The 21,982-nt window shown below is 41.5% G+C and overlaps 1 protein-coding gene across 2 annotated transcripts in view; it reads right to left on the bottom strand.

Moving 5' to 3' along the window:
• CRIM1 (cysteine rich transmembrane BMP regulator 1) overlaps positions 1-21,982 on the bottom strand; it is a 205,040-nt gene that overhangs the window by 146,714 nt on the left and 36,344 nt on the right. For both annotated transcript variants that reach the window (XM_020910060.2, XM_070476803.1), the window contains exon 2: positions 17,227-17,400. In XM_020910060.2, the coding sequence (XP_020765719.2) occupies positions 17,227-17,400 (174 nt within the window). The remainder of the gene's footprint in view (positions 1-17,226; positions 17,401-21,982) is intronic.

Genomic DNA, 21,982 nt, shown 5'->3' with positions numbered 1-21,982 from the left:
CTTTACAGGCACTACTTATACTGCTACTTCCTCCTGATGCAAAGAACACTTAGTAAAAGAGACCGCAAACCGAAAGCGGGAAGTCACCCCATAAAAGGGTGTTTTCCCCAGCTTTCGATGTTTCAACAACCAATGTGGATTCACTATCCTTGTTTCAGAGACCATGTGCCATTAGAACAAAGGTCTCATAAGTTTCAAAATAAATTTATTCAAATGCTCAGAACAGTATCTCAGTGGTCAATATGAATGAGGGAATGAATCAGGTTTTATTTTTATTACAGCATTTCTATTAAAAAAAAAAAATACTGACTGCTAGTGCTCTTAAATACCTTTCTCGAGAAAGCTATCCATTTCAGAAAAAATGCAGACCAGCTCTGGAAATAAACATGGCATGTTTATGCATCACCAAACAGCATGTAAATTGACTGCCTACCATGTACAACTGTTCAGACTGGGAATGGCCACTCTACTCTGCTTACAACTGCCTGTGTGCCCATCTTATCTCTCCCACTAGAGGTGATGTCCTGTCCATGTCCCCTTGAACGCCCTGGTCCTGGACCCAGGTCCATGCTCCCCAGGTGTGCAGGACATAGTCAGAAAGGCACAGGATTAACATTAGGGATCCTTGCTCCAGCCTAAAGAGCTCTCCTCCTTCTGGGCTGAATCCCTTCAATAGGGATTCCACAATTAGAAAGGAAATGTGAATGAATGCTCGATGAAGCAACATTCCAGAGTGTAATCCATCAATAAGAGGTAAGTATTTAAAAATTAAAACTCCTTTTACTCAAAAAAGTTTTTTTACTGTTGTTTTTTGCCTGGAGGATCTCTTACTCAAGGTACTAGGTAAATACAGCCAAGGCTGGAAAATGGAAAAAACACACTATCTACCAGAAAATCCTTATCTATATATTGATAAAATTCTAAGAACATCTGAAATAATCACTTTTTGATGGAATGCAAATTCCTGCTAAAGTGATTATGCTCCCAAAACTGTTTCTTGAACTTCCCTTTGAACAGATTCTTTTTTTCCATGAGCAGAACTAATGCAAACTACCGAGCCTGCCCCGGTTGTACAGAACCCCAGATTACGGTTTGGGAAAACTGATTACACTAATTAGTGAGGTTTTAATGGCGTGAGTTTGGGAATGAAAACTCCTGATGGTCCACACCCTCTGCAAAGCTGATGGAGACAGCTGGCCTGGGGCCGCAGGACAGAGAAGGGGCAGCTCCAGCTCCCTGCAGAGGGAGAGGCCCTGATCTGGGGAGTAGTCCCCACCCGGATCCCTTTGTAGAAGCTCGAAGGGCTCCTGGTCTAGGATTCCAGACCCTTCGCTCACGTCAGGAAGAGCCTTTGCGGAGGCCAGCAGTCAGATGGACACAGCTGGGCAAAGCAGCAACTAAGCAGCTCAGAGGGATGGAGCTCACGCCAAACCCTGGGAATAACTGAGAGGCCACCTACAGCCAACTCGGAAACCACAAATCCGCAAGGGACTGCTCAGCGCTACCCAGAAGCTAACACATTAACCTGCTGAAGGCCGGCATTAGACCAACGCTTCTTAAGCATCCTTGGGAGGTGGAAATACAAAGTTTTCAGCATGGCCCCCCCAAAAACATCACTTCTCTGGCTGAAGGTGTCAGGTTGCTTTTTTTGTCTTTTAACAAGAAATGTGTGTGTGTGTGTGTTTTAAACAGTATTACTAAGCATATGGTATTTAATCTTGAAACAAGCATACGGTTGTAGTAAAAACTGTTCACTTATAATTTCTGGGACTCCTGTCACTAACCTGGGAGAAGGTATAGGACAGACAGATGGCTGAGCTAAACACAATCTGGGACAGAAGAGATGGACTGAAAGTTCACATAAAGAGCTAAAACAAAGGATGGGGAAGGATGTGAATAAATGGAACAAAGTACTACTGGCTACGTACGACTGCACACAAGCATCCTTCCGAGGGTTAGACTGAGAAAAATTTTTACACCGTTTATAGTAACCCCAATGTGGTTGAGTGAAATGTCCCTCTAAACACACACACACTCCTCTCTTAGCACAAGGATGTAACATTTTTATCATGACTTTTTTCTCTGCTGGGCATAAGAAATCACAACAACCAGAAGGTCACTGTATAACTTCCAACAGTTAAAATGCAGGTATAAATATTCAGCCAACTGCTCCTCTCCACCTGGGTTTATGCCAAGTTCCCCAAGTTTCCTGTTTTGATTTCCCAGATATTCGAAACTGGCTTCCACCTCTTGATAGCTGTTTTGGTTTTTCTTCTCCCTCCCCCGCCCCCGTGCCAGTTATCAAGACATCAGAACAACAGCTTGTACCTAAAACATAAAATTATAAAATACTGACTTAGTTGTCAACCTAAATAAAAATACTTATGAAAATAAATAACTGTCTACACTTTCCCCAGGACACTGCTGGAATTTAAAGTGAAACACATGTATTTAGATTTAAAAATCATTTTACATAAATGAACCCAAAAAAGAAAGACATACCACATTATCAACTTGGGATTGCTTTTACAGAGGGCAACAGCAGTACTGACTTATAGTTGGTCTAAAAGCCTTACTATCTTAATCAAACAAGTATTCTTAATGGCACTCGGGCAGCCTCAGCAAAAATCAAAATCAGGGAGACCTACTGCTACCGCTAAGTCACTTCAGTCGTGTTCGACTCTGTGCGACCCCATCCCTGGGATTCTCCAGGCAAGAACACTGGAGTGGGTTGCCATTTCCTTCTCCAATGCATAAAAGTGAAAAGTGAAAGTGAAGTCGCTCAGTCATGTCCAACTCCTAAGGAGGTAGCTTATCCTTTTGGAAGGTAAGGTTAAATATGTTTATCTGGTCAAGGGGAGGGTTCGTGCTTCCAAACTTGGTAAGCAATGTCAACTGAATTCCTCAAAAATATATTTTAAAAACAATTTAGATGAGCTAAAGCAATATATTCACAAACATAACACTGATTTCAGATATACCTAGCCTAAGAAAAATAGGATCTGTGATGAGTAATTTTAATGAAGTAAACAACTAACTTAAAAATTGTGAATTGGTACATCTGAAGGTCTGGAAGAGAGACCACAGAGTCTATAAACACAGAACACTTGGCTTCAGAATAAGAACCAGAGTCGGAGAGGCTCTCTTTTGATTGATTTTTTTTTTATAATTCAGTACATATATTTTATTATAAAGGATTATGTAACAGCAGTTTTGAAAGGCCAAGTGCTTCCCAAAGTTCCCTGAACTTCATCAACCTCATAAAATGTACAATAGCCACTCCCATTTCAATCCTCCCTCCAAGAGAATTATCATACTGGTAAGTTGTAAGGATCTTATAAATTTAACGCTGCTCTATCATAATCTTACAGTGCATGGCCAGTTATATTTTGAGACAACATGTAATTTGACTCTTGTATGTCTGAGTCTGTGAGTCAATAGTTACACTGGATCATTTCTACTGTGGTCAATACTGTATTATGCAGGATTTTGCGATGATATTTAATACCATGCAGATCAATACAACTGTATGAAAATCCATAGACATAAGGGCCTAAACATATTTTTAAAGTTTAGCAAAGATCGAACAGGTAAAATTACATAGAGGATCATCTCCACTAAAAACAAAACGATTTCCCCAGCAACCACATTTGGGGATTTGCTTGTTCCTCACTATGTGATCCTACATGGGCACAGTAGGGTTTTAATCTCTATTAATTGGAAAAAAACTTTTACATATAATGAAACTATTACCATGTATTAATATTTGAAGTAAAGTAATTCATATACAGACTCTGTTTTTAAAAACAAAAAGTATTAGAAAGTAAGCCTAGTGATTAATTAAGGACAAGATACTCTCTTACACCAGCACAGCAAATCCAGGGACACAGATTCATATAACACCCTCTATGACTCCGCTCCTCAAAAGTGTGCTAAAAAGCCAGCACTAATAGCTCCTCCTGAGGGTTGGCTGGAAACGCGGATTCCTCTGCCCTGGTCCACTCCTCGTAAATGAGAGTATCTGTGTGATGGTCAAGCTCTCTCCAAGTTAAGAAACCTACATGGGGCTTCCCTGGTGGTACAGTGGACAGAACCGCCTGTCAACACGGGAGACAAGGGTTCGAGCCCTGCTCCGGGAAGATTCCACATGCCACGGAGCAATGAACCCTGTCTGCAATTACTAAGCCCGCGTGCTGCAGCCTAGAGCCTAGAGCCTGTGCTCTGCAACAAGAAACGCCACCACCGTGAGAAGCCCGCACACCACAATCAAGAGTACCCCCGCTCTCCACAACTAGAGAAAGCCCATGCACAGCAACTAAGACCCAGCACAACCAAAATAAATTACTTTTTAAAAAAGAAACCTCTGCGATTTCCTCTGCATGATACTCAGGGCTTGCCATGGACCTCAAACACCATGTGGAAACTCAGGCTGGCGCAGAGTTGGGTGCAAATATTATTTCTTTTTATGTTACGGGATGGCCTCAGTCTTCTTGCTAAAGATGAGTGTGTCCATCCAGCACTGTTCCAGTGGGAAGAGGGTCAGGAGGAAACTCCACTGCACCTTCTCAAAAATGGAATGGATATTAAATAACATGCTGAGTTCTGTTGGATCACATTTTCTTGGGGTGTTTTTTTGTGAGCATCCTACTACTCCCACCAAAAAACCCAAGAACTTCTGAGTAAAAAAGTTCTGTGAATAAAAGTGAATGGCATCATAATTCTATCTAAATACTAATGAAATGTGTGTCTACTGACAAACATTACAGATGGCTTCAAGAGCTAGAACATCTGATTAGGTCACACAGCACAGGTTGTATTGTAAGCTACAGACCAAGAAAAAGATGCCAACCAAGAATAACATTTAGCACTTACACTTTACTTGTGTGAAAAAATTAAGCGTAATGTAGAAAACTAAAAGTGGAGCAAGATGCTCACGTAGCATTAACATTTCCTTAGGTAGGACTGAAACAGTGAATTTAGGGCACAGAATAATTAATAAAACTTAAGGCTCTGAAACACCTGCTATTTGGATTTTTAAAAACCGCAAGAGAAGTCTATTAATCAGAAGCCATTTGTCTGTATCAAAATTAGTTTAGCTTCAGAGAATATAGACTTACAATGTAAAAAAATCAAACTTCCCTTTGCTTTAAGCAGTAGAAAAAATACAGATATGAAAGCCTACATATTCTTTCTAACCTTTAATTTTTGCCTAAGCATATAAGAACTGATGCTGAAGCTCTAATGCTTTGGCCACCTGAGGCAAAGACCTGACTCACTGAAAAAAGACCTTGATGCTAGGAAAGACTGAAGGCAAAAGAAGCAGGTGATAGAGGATGAGATGGTTGGATAGCATCATCAACTTAATGGACATGAGTCTGAGCAAACTCCAGGAGATAGTGAAGGACAGGGCAGCGTGGCGTGCTGCAGTCCATGGGGTCACACAGAGTTGGACATGACTTAGTGGCTGAACAACAACAAAGCATATATATCATGCAACGTAAGTTTTGGAGATAGACAAATACTTAAAAATATCATTTAAGACACCTATAAAATATCTTAAAAAAAAGTCAAAATTCCATAGTGGATCTAAAATGTGTGTCAATTATGCATCCTGCATCTTTCAGGCCATTTAGACAATGATCCCTCAGTCAAAGGCAAGACAAAGTCAAACTAGTAGCATCTGATGTGCAGTGACACAGAGCATGTGCTAAATATTAATATTTACCTTTTGAGTAAACAAAGGAACAAATGTGGGCTTCCTTGGTGCCTCAGACAGTAAAGAATCTGCCTGCAATGCAAGAGACCCAGGTTTGATCCCTGGGTCGGGAAGATCCCCTGGAGAAATGAAATGGCAACCCACTCCAGGATTCTTGCCTGGAGAATTCTATGGACAGAGGAGCCAGGTGAGCTACAGTCCAGGAAGTCACGGAGACATGACTGAGTCACTAACATACACAAGAATGAATGAAGAATTAAGGTTGCTCTAAAGTGAAAGCAGCAGCCTCAGAGGGCGCCTGAAAAGAATCTGAGGAAGAGATCGCTCTGGGCTCAAAAAGTCTACAACTACACTGCCATCTCTTCATCTTCCTATCCCATTATTTAATCTTAGTGCTCCTACCCTGAATGGCTCTAATTTCAGCTGCATCTGACCAGCTCTCTCAGACTCAGACACTTTAAAACCTTCTTCAAACAAGGGTATACAAACAAATGAATTAACCAATCAATTAATTAAAATGATATATTCTGTTTTATACCTTTCGCTATCATGGGGGCCAACATCTGTGTTCTAGGTTACCTTTCGGTCAGTTGACATCAGTGGCCCTGAGGCTTTCTTCCACCACACTAACAGAGCACCCAAATGCTTCCTGCACCATCATCAACACACAGGTCATCTCATCTCACTTTTGGTGTGTTAACACTGATAGTCACTCTTTTTCTTCCATTCTGCATATTACTGTCATATTAGTCTTCCTAAAAATGCTCATATTCCTCCCATTACTTATAAACTCCAAGGTCACTGACAGCACCATATTCTCTGGGAGGATGGCTCACAAATCCTTATCTCCAGCCCAGATCTCTGAGTTCCAGACTCATAACTCCCACTCTTCCCTTGACCCTCCATAGATGCTTCCCAGCTGGCTCAGTGGTAAAGAACTCACCTGCCAATTCAGGAGATGCAAGTTCTATCCCTGGGTCAGGAAGGTCCCCTGGAGAAGGAAATGGCAACCCACCCCAGTATTCTTGCCTGGGAAATCCCATGGACAGAGAAGCAAAAGAGTCAGACACAACCAAGCGACTTAACAACAACAAACCTCCACAGATAGCTCAAACATAACAATGCAGACTAAATATCTACCTCATCTTACCTCCCATAAAGCTGCCTTCCTTATATTCCACATCCTAGTACATGACACCACTATATGGCCTGACCACTGTGCCCACCCCAAGGATCTAAACAATTACCCCTCACTTCCAATTCTGGGAGTCTTTCTCTTCCTCATTCTCCAAAGTCAGCTGCTAAAGCCCACTGACTTGCCACCTTATCCTTCCCATCTGGCCCCCTCTGTCCACTCTCTTGGCTACTCCAAGGCTCTTCTTAAATTCTCCTTTCCCTTCTGTTGAGCTGCTTGACATGTCTCTCTGAGTTGGACTCCATCCCCAATTCCTCCACAATGCCTTCCTGGCTTTACCCCTCCCTAGAGCAGTTCTTATTTGTCCACCCTGCATAGCACAACGATATAAAGTATCTCAAGACAATTTTTGACTATCTTTTCTTTAAAACATCTTACAGAGAAAAAAATAATATAGGCTAAAATTAAAAAACTTTAAACGTTACCTCTAAGGGCTTTCAGCTAAAACAAAGGAGGACATTCTTAAGTTCCAAGAGTCTTCCTCCTTTGGCAAAATACTCATTGTGTAGCTCCAAACAGGAATGAGTTTCACAGAACCCATACTATTCCAGTAAGCCACGTGATGCATGATACAGCAGTGCCAAACATGTAAATTTAAGAACACATCTTATGGACCCCACACAGATATCCCGCTGGCTAGACTCTGCCTGGTGATAAATCAGTGTGAACTGGGTTTTTATTTTTCTCTAGAAGCTCCCCACAAGGCTAGACCTCCATGTAGAAAGGGCAGATTTTTCCTCAAGGATGTGTGTCTATCTTTGTAGTCCTTAACATACTTATCATGAAGATACGCATGTATGAATGCTAATGAGTTAATTACATCAAAAATTATCTAAATGACAAATAGCTCTACTTGGGTGTCAAGTTCAATTTATCTGAAACAAAGCTCCTGAGTTCCCCCTTAAATCTGCTCTTGCACCTAGTAAGAAGTACTACAATTTGCTTAACTCCAAATCTAAGAGTTTTCCTGGATTCCTCTTTTTCTCAGCCCTACACGTAATCCATCAACAAGCCTAGTACCAAATCACCTCCCATCCACACCTCTTCTCCATCTCCAGCTCTCAGGTCTGAGTTCCTGTTATCTCTTATCTGAACTACTACCTGTGGACTCTTTCCCATTCTTGCATCTTCCCAGTCTCCCCACAAGTCTTAATTCTCCACCATATTCATGTTTGAGAACAGGTATCAAATCACATGACACTCTTGTTTACCATCCTTTAGCCACCTTCCTACGAACTCATCACAAAATCCTGAGCATCATCTACAAGGCAGCGCATGACCTGGCCCTCACTCCTGTCTCCCTCTCTCATGGCCTTCCAGGCACCCTGACCTCTCCTGCTTTCTCGTGACGTTCTTTCCGCACACCAAGCTTGCCCTCACCGAGGGCCTTCACACTTGTAGTGTCCTGTGCGTGGACCTCTCTCCCCTCCGATCATTACCAGCTCGGCTCCTTCTTACAGTCGGATTTCAGGTCAAATGCTCTTCCTTCAAGGAAAACTTCCCCCGACACTGACATCCATATCTCAAACAACTTCCTCAGTCAGCCCAGTAATTCTCTGCCATATCATCCTGGAGATTACTCTTCATAGCTCTTATCACACTTGTGATACTTCCCTCTCACTTCTGAGTTTACTGTCACCCCTCCCTTTCTGCATGTGAGCTCCACAGGAGCTGTGTCCTCAGCAACTGAACCATGACTAGTACACATTTGGCACTCAGTGAATATCCGTTGGATGGAACAATGTAGACGAATGTTTTCTAGCGTGGTTGACATCCTTCTCTGAATTGGACATGATTTCATATTCCTGATTACTTCTCAAATTTATTTCAACCACTCTGAATTAATAGTAAATTTTTTTTTTTTTGGGAAATAAAAGCTACTTACCCCAATCTGGAGTCATATGCAAGCTTAAAAGTCCAACTTATTCACCGTATCATGAAGTCTTTCATATCAACTTTAGCTTCCATTACTAAGCCCAGAGAGGCCCCACCAGAAAACCTTTGGGGCAGCTGCAGAGGCTAATACTGCTCTTATTGATGTGGTCTCCTCTTCTGCTGGTCTTTGTTAATGTGGTCCCCTCTTCTGATGGTCTATCAATTTAACTTTTGGGGAGCTCAGGACAGCATGCACCAAGACAACGAAAAATAGGTAGCATGGCATAAAACTACAAGCTTTGTTAAGATCAAGGTGGGATGACTTGCAGGTCATTCCCTGTCTCCTTCCTCAGAGAAATACAAATGATTCTGACAAACCATTTCGTACATAAGGCATGACTGGCTGTTATCCAGTATGGTATTTCCTCTAAATTTGTGACAAACAAACTTCATGATGTATTCATTAAAATCCAGAACCAATGGCCTCCCTTTTAAACAAATAAAATACCCAGGAACCTTTTTTAAAAAATACCCTGAATCGTCATTATTCTTCATAAATCTTTACTGACTAAAATGACTTTGATGCATGTTTTTAAAATGTTGCTGCAATTATGCTTAAAATTCAATTCATGTTCAGAATTCACTCACAAAACACAGAACTGAAGACCCATGCTTTTCAGCATGATGCTCTGGCAAGAACACTAGATCTTCTGCCTTATCCCTAAATACATACACACTTTCACAGTACAGAATGCCCCAGAGAACGGTGCTTAAAGGAAGGCTTTCATTAACTAGTCACCTTCTCATAAGAAACCGCAAAAACCAAGTCTAAATTTATCAGGTCATGCATCATCTTGGGACTTAATCTCACTTGGCTCTGCAAACTCACCCAAGCTCTGCACAACCCTCCTCCCTGAATACTTTTACTGGGCCTTCCAGAACTCAGACTGTCATCACCAACATCCCTTTTGCTGTCATTCTCCCCTCCAGATGCTCCTTCACCTCTGTGCTCCAGTGAACACCTGCGTCCTCCCTGACTGCACTCTGCCCCGTGAAATCCTCCCAAGTGGGGATGGCTTCACCTTCCACATGCCATAAATCCTGAGGGTGGGGGAGGGGTCTTCTTGGTTTTATCACTACTTTCAGATCATTCTTCCTTTTCCCCTTAAAAAAAAAAATACCTTGTTTGCATGAAGCACACGCAGTCAGATCCTGCCCCACCTCCATGCAAGTGCTGCATTATCTTCTTGCAGAACTTCTGCCTCTTGTTCATTCCCTGTTCACTGCTGCTTCCTTCTTGCCAGCAGTGGTGGCCTGGCTGGTCACCGTCTAAGTGCTCTCCTGCATAACTCAATCTCGGGGCCCTTCGCTTTCTACAGGACTCACTATGAAGAACCCTTACGCTAGTTAAATCCACCTTCCCACCTCTGCTGCATGTGCCAGTCAGAGAAAAGCACACGATTGTGCTGGCTGTTCTTCCTTCAAATTTACAGCCGCTAACCTCAAGCATGCTGTCAACACTAGCAGACGACCCTAATACACTTCCCTACTTAATTCACTCCTCTCTCTGAGTTCTCCATTTTCCATTTCCTCTCCCTCCTCAATTTTTCACACCCTTCTTCCACCTCAACGTTAGCTGATGACCTTGTTTTATAACCTCTGAGAAACAGGAACAATTTTGCTCCTCTCCCTCCTCAATGCCTTTGCTTCTATAATCATCACCATTCTTACATTATTAGTTTCTCCCTTTTTACGAGATCATTCTTGTCATCAAACATGCTGTAACATTTGCCATATTTTTAAAGTCCTTTTTGACTTTCAGTTCAGTTCAGTACAGTCGCTCAGTCGAGTCCAACTCTTTGCGACCCCATGAATTGCAGCACGCCAGGCCTCCCTGTCCATCACCAACTCCCAGAGTTTACTCAAACTCATGTCCATCGAGTCAGTGATGCCATCCAGCCATCTTATTCTCTGTCGTCCCCTTCTCCTCCTGCCCCCAATCCGTCCCAGCATCAGGGTCTTTTCCAATGGGTCAACTCTTCGCATGAGGTGGCCAAAGTATTGGAGTTTCAGCTTCAACATCAGTCCTTCCAATGAACATCCAGGACTGATCTCCTTTAGGATGGACTGGTTGGATCTCCTTGTAGTCCAAGGGACTCTCAAGAGTCTTCTCCAACACCACAGTTCAAAAGCATCAATTTTTTGGTGCTCAGCTTTCTTCACAACCACTTCACTTGTTGGTTCCAAGTTTTGAGATTTTTCCCATTGCTGTTACTTGTACCATCATTCTTCTACTATTTCAGGTTAGGAAACGAGAATCACCTTTGTATATTTTCATCCCTCCCTTACCTATAAGCAAATGCTTCATGTTCTGCCATCTAAATGACATGCATCCGTTTGCTCTTCCTTGCTTTTCCCTTGCCATCCCCTAGACCCGTCTCTAGTGGCACTACATCTAAATAATGTAAAGAGCTCTCCTACAAGCCTCAACTGCAGAATCTCTCCCTGCTAATTCATTACACAACCCCCACAACTCCAATCTGCCTAACACTGATTTCTTCATGCTTTGCTGCTCTTGACTCATAAACCTACAGTGACTTTTGATAGCTCCTATCACTGGGCCTGAGCTCCCTGCACCATGTGAAAGACATTTCATCACCTGGTCCTGTCCTGACTCCTCATCTTAGTTCCTATTTACCTATAGACATAAAAACTTGCTCTCCTACATTCATTTCCCAAGTATCTTACACATAAGTCATGCAGATCTTACTTGGTCACTTCATTCTTTTGTCCACATCATTCTGCCTGGAATCCATCACAATCCAAATTCTAAATTGTTCAGACTCCAACTCCTCCACAATACTTGATCATATAATTCCAGGTAACATTTTTTTGGCCCTAAGTTCTTATAGCATTCCAAGTCCTCAGTGCTATTATTGATTTAATTATATGCAATGATACACCATCACTAACTTTTTCATTTGCAATATACTTGAATATAGAGTTTTTTCTTCAACATTGTCTCTCAGGAAAAGAAACCTCACAGTACTGACTTCTTACAAGACCTCAAAGATTACAGTGTATTTTATTTAAAAAAAATAAAATACAGATCTAAACAGACATTTCTCCAAAGAAGACATACGGATGGCCAAAAAGCACATGAAAAGATGTTCAGCATCACTAATTATTAGAAAAACGCAAATCACAACTACAATGAGGTATCACCCTACATCAGTTAGAATGACCATCAGCAAAAAATCTACAAACAATTAAATGCTGGAGAGAGTGTGGAGAAAAGGGAACCCTCGTACATTATTGGTGGGAATGTAAATTTGTACAGCCACTATGCAGAACAGTATTGCATGTGTGTATGCTCAGTTGTGTCGGATTTTTTGTGACCCCATGGACTGCAGACCGCCAAGTTTCTCTGTCTATGGGATTTCCCAGGCACAAATACTGGAATGAGTTGCCATTTCCTTCTCCAGGAGATCTTCCTGACCCAGGGATCAAATCTGCTTTCCCTGTGTCTCCTGCACTGGCAGGTGGATTCTTTTTTTTTTTTTTTCTTATTGAAGGATAATTGCTTTACAGAATTTTGCTGTTTTCTATCAAACCTCAACATGAATCAGCCATAGGTATACATATGTCCCCTCCCTTTTCAACCTCCCTCCCATCTCCCTCCCCATCCCACCCCTCTAAGTTGACACAGAGCCCCTGTTTGAGTTTCCTGGGCCAGACAGCAAATTCCCTTTGGCTATCTATTTTACACATGGTAATGTAAGTTTCCATGTTACTCTCTCCACACATCTCACCCTCTCCTCCCCTCTCCCCATGTCCATAAGTCTATTCTCTATGTCTGCTTCTCCACTGCTGCCCTGTAAATAAATTCTTCAGTGCCATTTTTTTATATTCTGTATACATGCATTAGAATACGATACTTATCTTTCTCTTTCTGACTCAATTCACTCTGTATAACAGGTTCTAGGTTCATCCACCTCATCAGAACTGACTCAAATGGGTTCCTTTTTATGGCTGAGTGATATTCCATTGTGTTTATGCACCACAGCTTCTTTACCCATTCAGGTGCTGATGGACATCTAGGTTGCGTCCATGTTCTAGCTACTGTAAATAGTGCTACAATGAACAATGGGATACATCTGTCTTTTTCAACTTTGCTTTCCTCAGGGTATATGCCTAGGAGTGGGATTGCTGGGTCATATGGTGGTTTTACTCCTAGTTTTTTAAGGAGTCTCCATACCATCTTCCATAGTGGCTGTGTCAATTTACATCCCTACCAACAGTGCAAGAGTGTTCCCTTTTCTCCGCATCCTCTCCAGCATTTATTGTTTATAGACTTTTTGATGATGGCCATTCTGACCAGTGTGAGGTGATATCTCATGTGGTTTTGATTTGCATTTCTCTAATAATGAGCGATGCTGAGCATCTTTTCATGTGTTTATTAGCCATCTGTACGTCGTCTTTGGAGAAATGTCTGTTTAGGTCTTTTTACCAGTTTTTGATTAGGTTGTTTGTTTTTCTGGCATTGAGTTGTATGAGCTGCTTGCATATTTTGGAAATTAATCCTGTCAGTTGTTTCATTTGCTAATATTTTCTCCCATTCTAAGGGCTGTCTTTTCACCTTGCTTATAGTTTCCTTTGCTGTGCAAAAGCTTTTAAGTTTAATCAGGTCCCACTTGTTTACTTTTGATTTTATTTCCATTACTCTAGGAGGTGGGTCATAGAGGAACTTGCTTTTATTTATGGCATCGAGTGTTCTGCCTAAGTTTTCTTCTAAGACTGGCAGGTAGATTCTTTATCACTGAGGCACCTGGGAAGCCATGGAGAACAGTATGGAGGTTCTTTAAAAAACTGAGAACAGAACTACCATATTAACTCAGCATTTCCACTTCTGGCCATACACTCAAAGAAAGCCATAATTCAATAATTTGAAAAGATACATGCGTCCCAGTGTTCACTGCAGTACTGTTGCTTTACAAGAGCCAGGACATGTAGCAACTTAAATTGTCTATCAACAGAGGGATGGATACAGAATATACACAACAAAATATTACTCAGCAATAAAAAAAGAACAAAATCATTTCATTTTTGAGATTGTCAAACTGAGTGAAGTCTCAATACAGAAAGACAAATATCATATAAAATCACTTATATGTGGAATCTAAAAGAGGGTACAAATGAGCTCACTTACAAAAAAGAGGTAGAGTATTTGGATATAGAAAACAAGCTTATGATGAGCAGGGGATGGGGACTGGGACTGACATACACGCTTACCATACATAAAGCAGGTAAGTAATAAGAATGGGCTGTATAGCATAGGGAACTCTTCTCCATGCTCCATAGTGGCCTATGAAGGAAAAGGATCTGGAAAAAGAGATACGTACACATCCACATATGTATTTGTATAACTGAGTCACTTTGTTGAACACCTGAAGCTAACACAACATTGTCAACTACACTCCAGTAAAAATTATAACAAAAAAAACAAACAAGATCCCCTTGAGTAGGAAATGGCAACCCACTCCAGTATTCCTGCCTGGAAAATTCCATGGACAGAGGAACTTGGAGGGCTACAGTCCACCGGGTCGCAAAGAGTTGGACACGACTGAGCAACTGAGCGTGCACACACAATTTGTGGAAGACACATTAACCTTAAATGACCTCTACCAGTCCTACTTTTGGATTTTTTATATAGAGGCCATCAGACAGAATCTGTTTAAAAAAAAGGGGGGGGGGGAACATAAAGAAATCTAATCAGCCACAGTAATTATTCCTGAGGGAATGATCTCAAAATTGGAAGTGCTGGATCGTGTAAACAGCCTTTTCAGAAACACTTTAAAAATCAATGCAGTGAATCGCCACATTGTAAAGATCATAAATATACACCTCACTAATTAAAAATGTAACTGTCCTAGTTTTAAGTGCAAAGACACCCTGTTTGGAACAAAACTTGTGATAACCTGGATTCTAAATCGGCTCTATCTCCAACAACTTAGATGGCAATGAGGAATGGGTGCTCAGAAATGGGTGTTAAATGACACAGAAAACAGCTCCAGCAAAGACAATGACAGTGACAGTGACGCATTTGAGATGTGACTAAAACAGTTAAGTGAAATATAAGCAGAGCCAAAAGTAATCCTCTAAACTGCTATGTTCTATGATGTGACAAAATATGCATGAATAATTAAATGAACTGAATAGATATTTGACCGCTTCATCTATGCCCCTGAAAATTTATACACTGAAGTTGGCAAAAATACTGAAAAGCAGGCAACAGAGGCGAGGACGGGGGTGAGCAACGGGTCTCAGGACAACACAAACGCGCTTGGTCAACTGCTGTCAACGGCGTAACGTGATTCAGAAAAGACTTCATGGGCCTGTCGGTCATCCACCGCGTACAGCTGAAGTTTTCAATTTTCAAACTGAAGGACTGAACTAAATGCTACCTAAAATTCCTGAGGTTCTAAAACTTTCTTTTGTTTTCTACTCAACTGTCTTAATGATCCAGCAGCACTGGAAAATACAAACAGAAATGCTATTTCAGAGGCTACTATGCATTTCTTATGGAGAAGGAAATGGTAACCCACTCCAGTGTTCTTGCCTGGAGAGTCCCAGGGTCGCAGAGAGTCGGACACGATTGAAGTGACTTAGCAGCAGCAGCAGCATGCATTTCTTAATGAATGGGCTTCCCTAGCAGCTCAGCTGCTAAAGAACCCACCTGCAACGCAGGGGAGCCCGGTTCAACTCCCGGGTTAGGAAGATTCACTGGAGAAGGGACAGGCTATTCACTCCAGGATTCTTGGGCTCCCCTGGTAACTCGGACGGTACAGAATTCTCCCGCAGTGCGGAAGACCTGGGTTCAATCCCTGGGCTGGGAAGATCTCTTGGAGGAGAGAATGGCTACCCACTCTAGTATTCTGGCCTGGAGAATTCATGGTCAGAGGAGCCTGGCAGGCTATAGTCCATGGCGTCGCAAAGAGCTGGACACGAATGAGTGACTTTCACTTTCATATACACTTCTTATTGTTTACAACCATTTAACATGTCTTGGAAACAATACAATTCAAAAACTTCAGTACTGCTCTACTGCCTTTATGAGCTTGATTTTGGACTTGGAAAATCCTTGGTATTCCAAACTATATTGCCAGCTTCTCCACCACTGTAGAGATATAAAGTGTATTTTGCAGTGACATGGATAAACCAAGAGACTGTCATACTGATTGAAGTCAGAGAAAGACAAATACATATGACATCACTTACATGTGAAATCTAAAAAAATGGTACAAATGAACTTATTAACAAAACAGAAATAGAGTCACTGATGTAGAAAACTCATGGTTACCAAGAGAGGAAAAGGGGGTGATAAGCTGGGAGAGTGGGGTTGACATATATACACTACCGTATATAAAATAGATAACTAATGAGAACCTACTGTATAGCACAGGGAACTCTATTCAATACTCTTACGAACTATGTGGGAAGAGAATCTAAAAGAGTGGCTATATGCATATGTATAACTGATTCACTTTGCTGCATAGCAGAAGCTAACACAACACTGTAAATCAAGTAAACACCAACAAAAAGAATTACAGAAAACAAACAATCAAACCAAGAATGTCTCATTCAGCCCTCTTTTCCCCCCGAGGGGAACCTGGGGCTCTGAGACAGTTCACTGCTGCCCAGGGGCACGGCTGAGTCCACAGCCCAGGCCACACCCTCTGTTAATTCGGGCGACGAGCCCGGCACCCAGCTCTGGCTATGTCACTCCTGATTACTGCAGTCATGAATCATACTTTCAAGTCCTCCATCTCTCATCTAGGTTTTATGCATGAATGTACAAAAGTTATGGGCCACGTTAGTATAATTTTCTTGTTATTTCAATGTGATTTCTGACTTCATTCCAGAAGGGAAGCACCCAAAGACCTGTCCACACCTACGTGGTTTTGCCCCATGGCAAAGCCCACCTCAGCCTCCAACAGTCACTGCACAAGGCTCCCACCTCCCACCTCCTCTAAACTGCACGTTCTTGCCAGACTGCATTTCTAATCGGCACTCCTCCTGGGGCACCATCCTATGGTAAATCAAGCAGAATGGACATGGGGACAACAGATGCTGATCTCAGGCACGCCTCGTGTGACATCATCCATTAAACAGAGGTGACCCAGGCAGGCAGGCACAAACTACTTTGCCTGTACTGCCCCAGTGTCACCATCCCGCAGCTTTTAAGAAACACACATGTGTGCGCAGACACACATGCATGCATACACCATCACATCCGCACCTGGTCAACTTTCGGAATCTTGTTTGAGATCAAAGCTCCTACCCATCTCTGTAAGCTTGTCTTTGCCGTTTCCAGCTCAAATACCATCACCTGCTCAGAGTTACGTGACGCTAAGGCTTGCAACCGAAAATGGGTACTCACCTTCAATCCTCTTTAAAGCTGAAAGGCACATATCCTTCCTTGGAAACTCGAAGGGATTGTTACAGGTTCGAATGGTGTCACACTCACATTTCCCATTGATTAGATTGCAGCCAGAGACAAGGTTTTCATTGCAAGGTTCAAAACCAAGCAGTTGGTCATCATCCCAGTTCTCATCTGGAAAACAATTAACAACCACATAATGTTTGCTTGTTAGCTTCATTCAAAGGCCTGTCTGAAAGCAAAAATGTGCAAAGGTGTCAAGATTAACATCCAGTTTTGAACCTCAATTCAGGAAAGGCAGTCTGGCTGCAATTTTACAAATGAATGAAACCCAACCTAATAAACGAGAAGACTGAAATACAGCCAGTAGCATCAACATTAGTTAGCTACATTTACAATCATTTCTAATCAAAAACTATTACTCTTCTGATGTGTTATTACAGTAACAATTGAGATTCCTTTAAAATTTTTAATTTTAAACAAAGATTCCAAGATTTTCCCATGTTCAATAAAACTATAGGTGCTGCATCTGTTAATCTACAAAATTATTCCAAAAAACTCGGTTTTTTAAACTGCATCTGATAGAGACTAGTTTCGGGTTTAAAATAGTTCTGAAACTTCATACATCAAGGCAGTGCTGATAAATGCAAACAGACACCACCCTCCAATGAATGCACTTCAGATCAGATGCTAAGGTCCATTACTGCCCACAACCAAGGTCAGGAAAAACAACAAACAAAACTAACGGCTACAGCCTAGGGAGAGGCTGTCAAATTCTGAAGCTGAGACCAAATCAATGTCCGGGTCAAGGAATGGGGTTGACTGTAAGAAATAAAGTGAAAGTGCTAGTCACTCAGCCGTGTCTGACTCTTTGCGACCCCGTGGACTGTAGCCCACCAGGCTCCTCTGTCCATGGGATTTTCCAGGCAAGAATACTGGAGTGGGTTGCCATTTCCTTCTTCAGGGATCTTCCCAACCCAGAGACTGAAGTCAGGTCTCTGGCACTGCAGGCAGAATCTTTACCAATTGAGCCACCAGTTTGAAAGTCGCTCAGTTGTGTCCGACTCTTTGCAGCCCCATGGACTATACAGTCCATGGAATTCTCCAGGCCGAAATACTGGAGTGGGTAGCCTTTCCCTTCTTTAGGGGATCTTCCCAAGCCAGGGATCACACCCAGGTCTCCCACATTGCAGGCGGATTCTTTACCAGCTGAGCCACCAGGGAAGACCCTAAAATAGATTTTAAAACCAACTTTCATGGGACCGAGCTCAGAAAAATGAAACAAACGTGACAGATCTACAGGGAGACTCAATCCTTAATTGAATTCCTCATAGTTAAAACACCTCTTTAGGAAACCAGACTATTTCTCTGAGTCTCTGGTATGTTATATGAGTTTTTTCCTCTCTTAACATTATCTTTAATAGATACTTTATCACACCTTAACTGGGTACTGACTATTAAATAGTAAACATGTTTCTGATAACCATATCTTGAGAGAATATTTTTAAAGTGCTTGAATTTAAGGTACTTAAACTTGTTCCTCAAAGTAAGGCAGATATAAAGCCACCTTAACAATGTGTTATTGCAGAAGACAGTGCAAACAAGTGGGTATGATTTTTATAAGGCTAACTTTTTCTTCTGGTGACACTGTTGACTTACTAAGTAGGGAAAAGACTGTTTTCCCTCACTGAAATAAATAATTTTCTTGTCAAGGTGTCTTTAGAAGGATATCATTGACAAAACAAAGAGCTTCAGGGTGATTCTTTGAAAAGGGAGAATAGAAAATCCCCTGTGTTTTGATTTCAGAAGACCAGGCTCTCTTATTTGATCAAACCTTCAGCTCTCAGTAAAATGATTTTAGAAGTTTCAACAAAAACAAAAGTTACCCGTTTGAAGATCTGTTTTCCTATTTAGTCTGTATTTGGCCTTTAGAAATAACATGTACGTAACATGTACACACACAAAGGGACATTCCTATCTTCAAGACGGAAAACCAGAAAAATACACTGAAACAACTCAACAAGGTAAAATAGGTGATAATTTTGTCTTCAGTTATAACACATGATGCAATGGCTCATGTAGATAATTTCTTATCTCTATATTTAATTGCTGACATGCTATTAGTACCACCAGCCTAATCCAGTTCTGTGAAATTTACCATGAAGAAATTTTTTGACTGAATATTCAAATTTGGAATTCAAAGTTAGTTCAACCCTAGGAATGTAAAAGCTAGCAAGAAACTCAAGTAACATCCAAACCACTGAAAATCTGTATTTCTCCTCTTTCCTATCTCATTCCAAGAAATTTTTATCACAATCATTTTAAATATGTATCGTTACTATATCACCAATGTGTTGAGGGGATTCTGATGCAGATTTTCCCCTCATAATAACCATCCCTCCCTGCATTATAACTGGAGCTCCCTGACACATCACTCTTCTGAACCACTGTCGCATCCTCTCACCTGTCTCCTTGCATTACCCCGTGAACCCACTCTGTAAGCAGAATCACCTTCCTCAAAAGACAGACTTGCTCACTGGCTCTCTCTTGCCAACAAGAAAAAGTCCAAACTTCTTATTGTAGATACGATTCGTCATGAGACAGCTTGTACCTGCTTGAATAGACTCACTGTTCACCAATCCCTCACACAACCTAATGCGCCAGGAAGTACACAGATTCTCACCACAAACCCTCAAGAAACACTCCCATGCGTTTGCTCACAGAGTATCATCTGCCTAAAACACCTCCTTCTCCCCTTCCTCTTGATAACGCCTATTCATTCCAAGACCCAAGTCAAGGGGTGGGGTGAGTTGGGAGACTGCACTGACCTATATACACTACTATGTGTAAAACAAATAACTAATGAAAATCTACCGTGCAGAACAGGGACCTCTACCCAATGCTCTGTGGTGACCTAAACGGGAAGGAAATCCAAAAAAGTGGGGATGTGCATAGCTGATTCACTTTGCTGTACATCAGAAATTAACACAATGTTATAAAGCAACTGTACTCCAACAAAAATTTTTTAAAAATTAAAAAAAAAAAACACACCCAAGTCAAACGTCACTTCTTCGAGAAGTCTTCTCCAGCTCTGAGCTGGTCTATCCTCCATGTTCCTATAAATACCTGTGCACACCTCTTATCCTTTCTAGTAATGGCTTCATGTAAGTCAAACTTCCCCATTAGACAGCATCCTCATGCACAAGAGCCAGGTCTTATCCAACTTTGACCATCCTTAACACCATGACTTAGTACAACATTCAATAACCATATTTTTCATGTCACTGGTATGATTGATGCTGTTGTCTATGCTTTTTAAAAAAAAAGAAAAACAGAAAATGTCTTGTTAAAAAAATATATAGATATATATCAAGGGAAACTATGTTTCATTATAATGAACTTATTTACACAATAAAAATCTTATTCAAAAAGCTCATTAGTAAAGTGATAATGAGGCAGGCATTTTGAAATCTTCAGACATCCTTTGGTCCCTTTAGGCATCATCTGCCATTATCTCTCTTCCAGATCAGCTCAGACTTCAGCCTCTTATCACCTGGCTGGCATCAAGGGCACTTGCAAGGAGTTCATCTCAGGCCAATTTGTTTTCACTGCCAGATGTTTTTCTCTGGCCTCCCCACAGGAAGACCATTTTCCCTGAGTGTGGAGTCAAAATTAAAAGGCAACTTCCCTTAATACCCGCCCCAGCTCCTCACTGTTCTCAGCAGAAGCCTCTTGGCAGCAATGACAGGCTGCATCTAATGGTGCACAGGTAAGCCTGGCCACCCCCTCAGGAAATGCCACGGCCACTGTGTCCAGTCAGGAGGCATCTGACTCTAAAGCCAAAAATGTCTTACATGCTTTTCTTTTCTTTCTTGAGAGGAAACCCTTTAAATTCTATGCCCCCATCTTAATCAATACTTTGCTTTTCTTTTTGGCAAATAGTTCCCTTAGCAACTGCGGCTTCATAGGATCACATACAACATGCTCTTGAGACAAATGCTTTTGTGTTTTTCTATTACAGAACATTATACTTTAAAATAATTTACCAGCCAACCAACAGGGACTGAAAAGCAAAAATTCAGTGAGGTTTGATTATATAGAAATCAAATCTGAGCCCAACAGTGCTGCTGACAGCACTTGGCAAATTTGATGTTTTAAAATCTCTTTTCTTAAGTAAATCCATGTATACAGCACAAGGATCAAGGTTCTGATTCTGATACAGTTTTTCAATTCTCCTCGGACTGGTCAAGGATAAGAAGGGAGAAAAAATAATAACAGGAATAGCTATGACAAACCTGGACAGCATATTAAAAAACAGACATTACTTTGCTGACAAAGGTCTATCTAGTCAAAGCTATGGTTTTTCCAGCAGTCGTGTATGGATGTGAGAATTGGACTGTAAAGAAAGCTGAGCGCAGAAGAATCAATGCTTTTGAACCGTGGTGTTGGAGAAGACTCTTGAGAGTCCCTTGGACTGCAAGGAGATTCAACCAGTCCATCCTAAAGGAAATCAGTCCTGAATATTCATTGGAAGGACTGATGCTCAAGCTGAAGATACAATTCTTTGGCCACCTGATGTGAAGAGCTGACTCACTGGAAAATATCCTGATTTTGGGAAAGATTAAAGGTAGAAGGAGAAGGGCATGACAAAGGATGAGATGGTTGGATGGCACCACCGATGCAATGGACATGAGTTTGAGCAAGTTCTGGGAGTTGGTGATGGACAGGAAAGCCTGGCGTGCTGTAGTCCATGGGG

The sequence above is a fragment of the Odocoileus virginianus genome, chromosome 2, assembly GCF_023699985.2.
Source record: "Odocoileus virginianus isolate 20LAN1187 ecotype Illinois chromosome 2, Ovbor_1.2, whole genome shotgun sequence".
In the NCBI taxonomy this organism is placed as follows: Eukaryota; Metazoa; Chordata; class Mammalia; order Artiodactyla; family Cervidae; genus Odocoileus; species Odocoileus virginianus.
The sequence above is the reverse complement of the archived record's forward strand: the minus strand, read 5'-3'. Positions and strand labels throughout refer to the sequence as shown.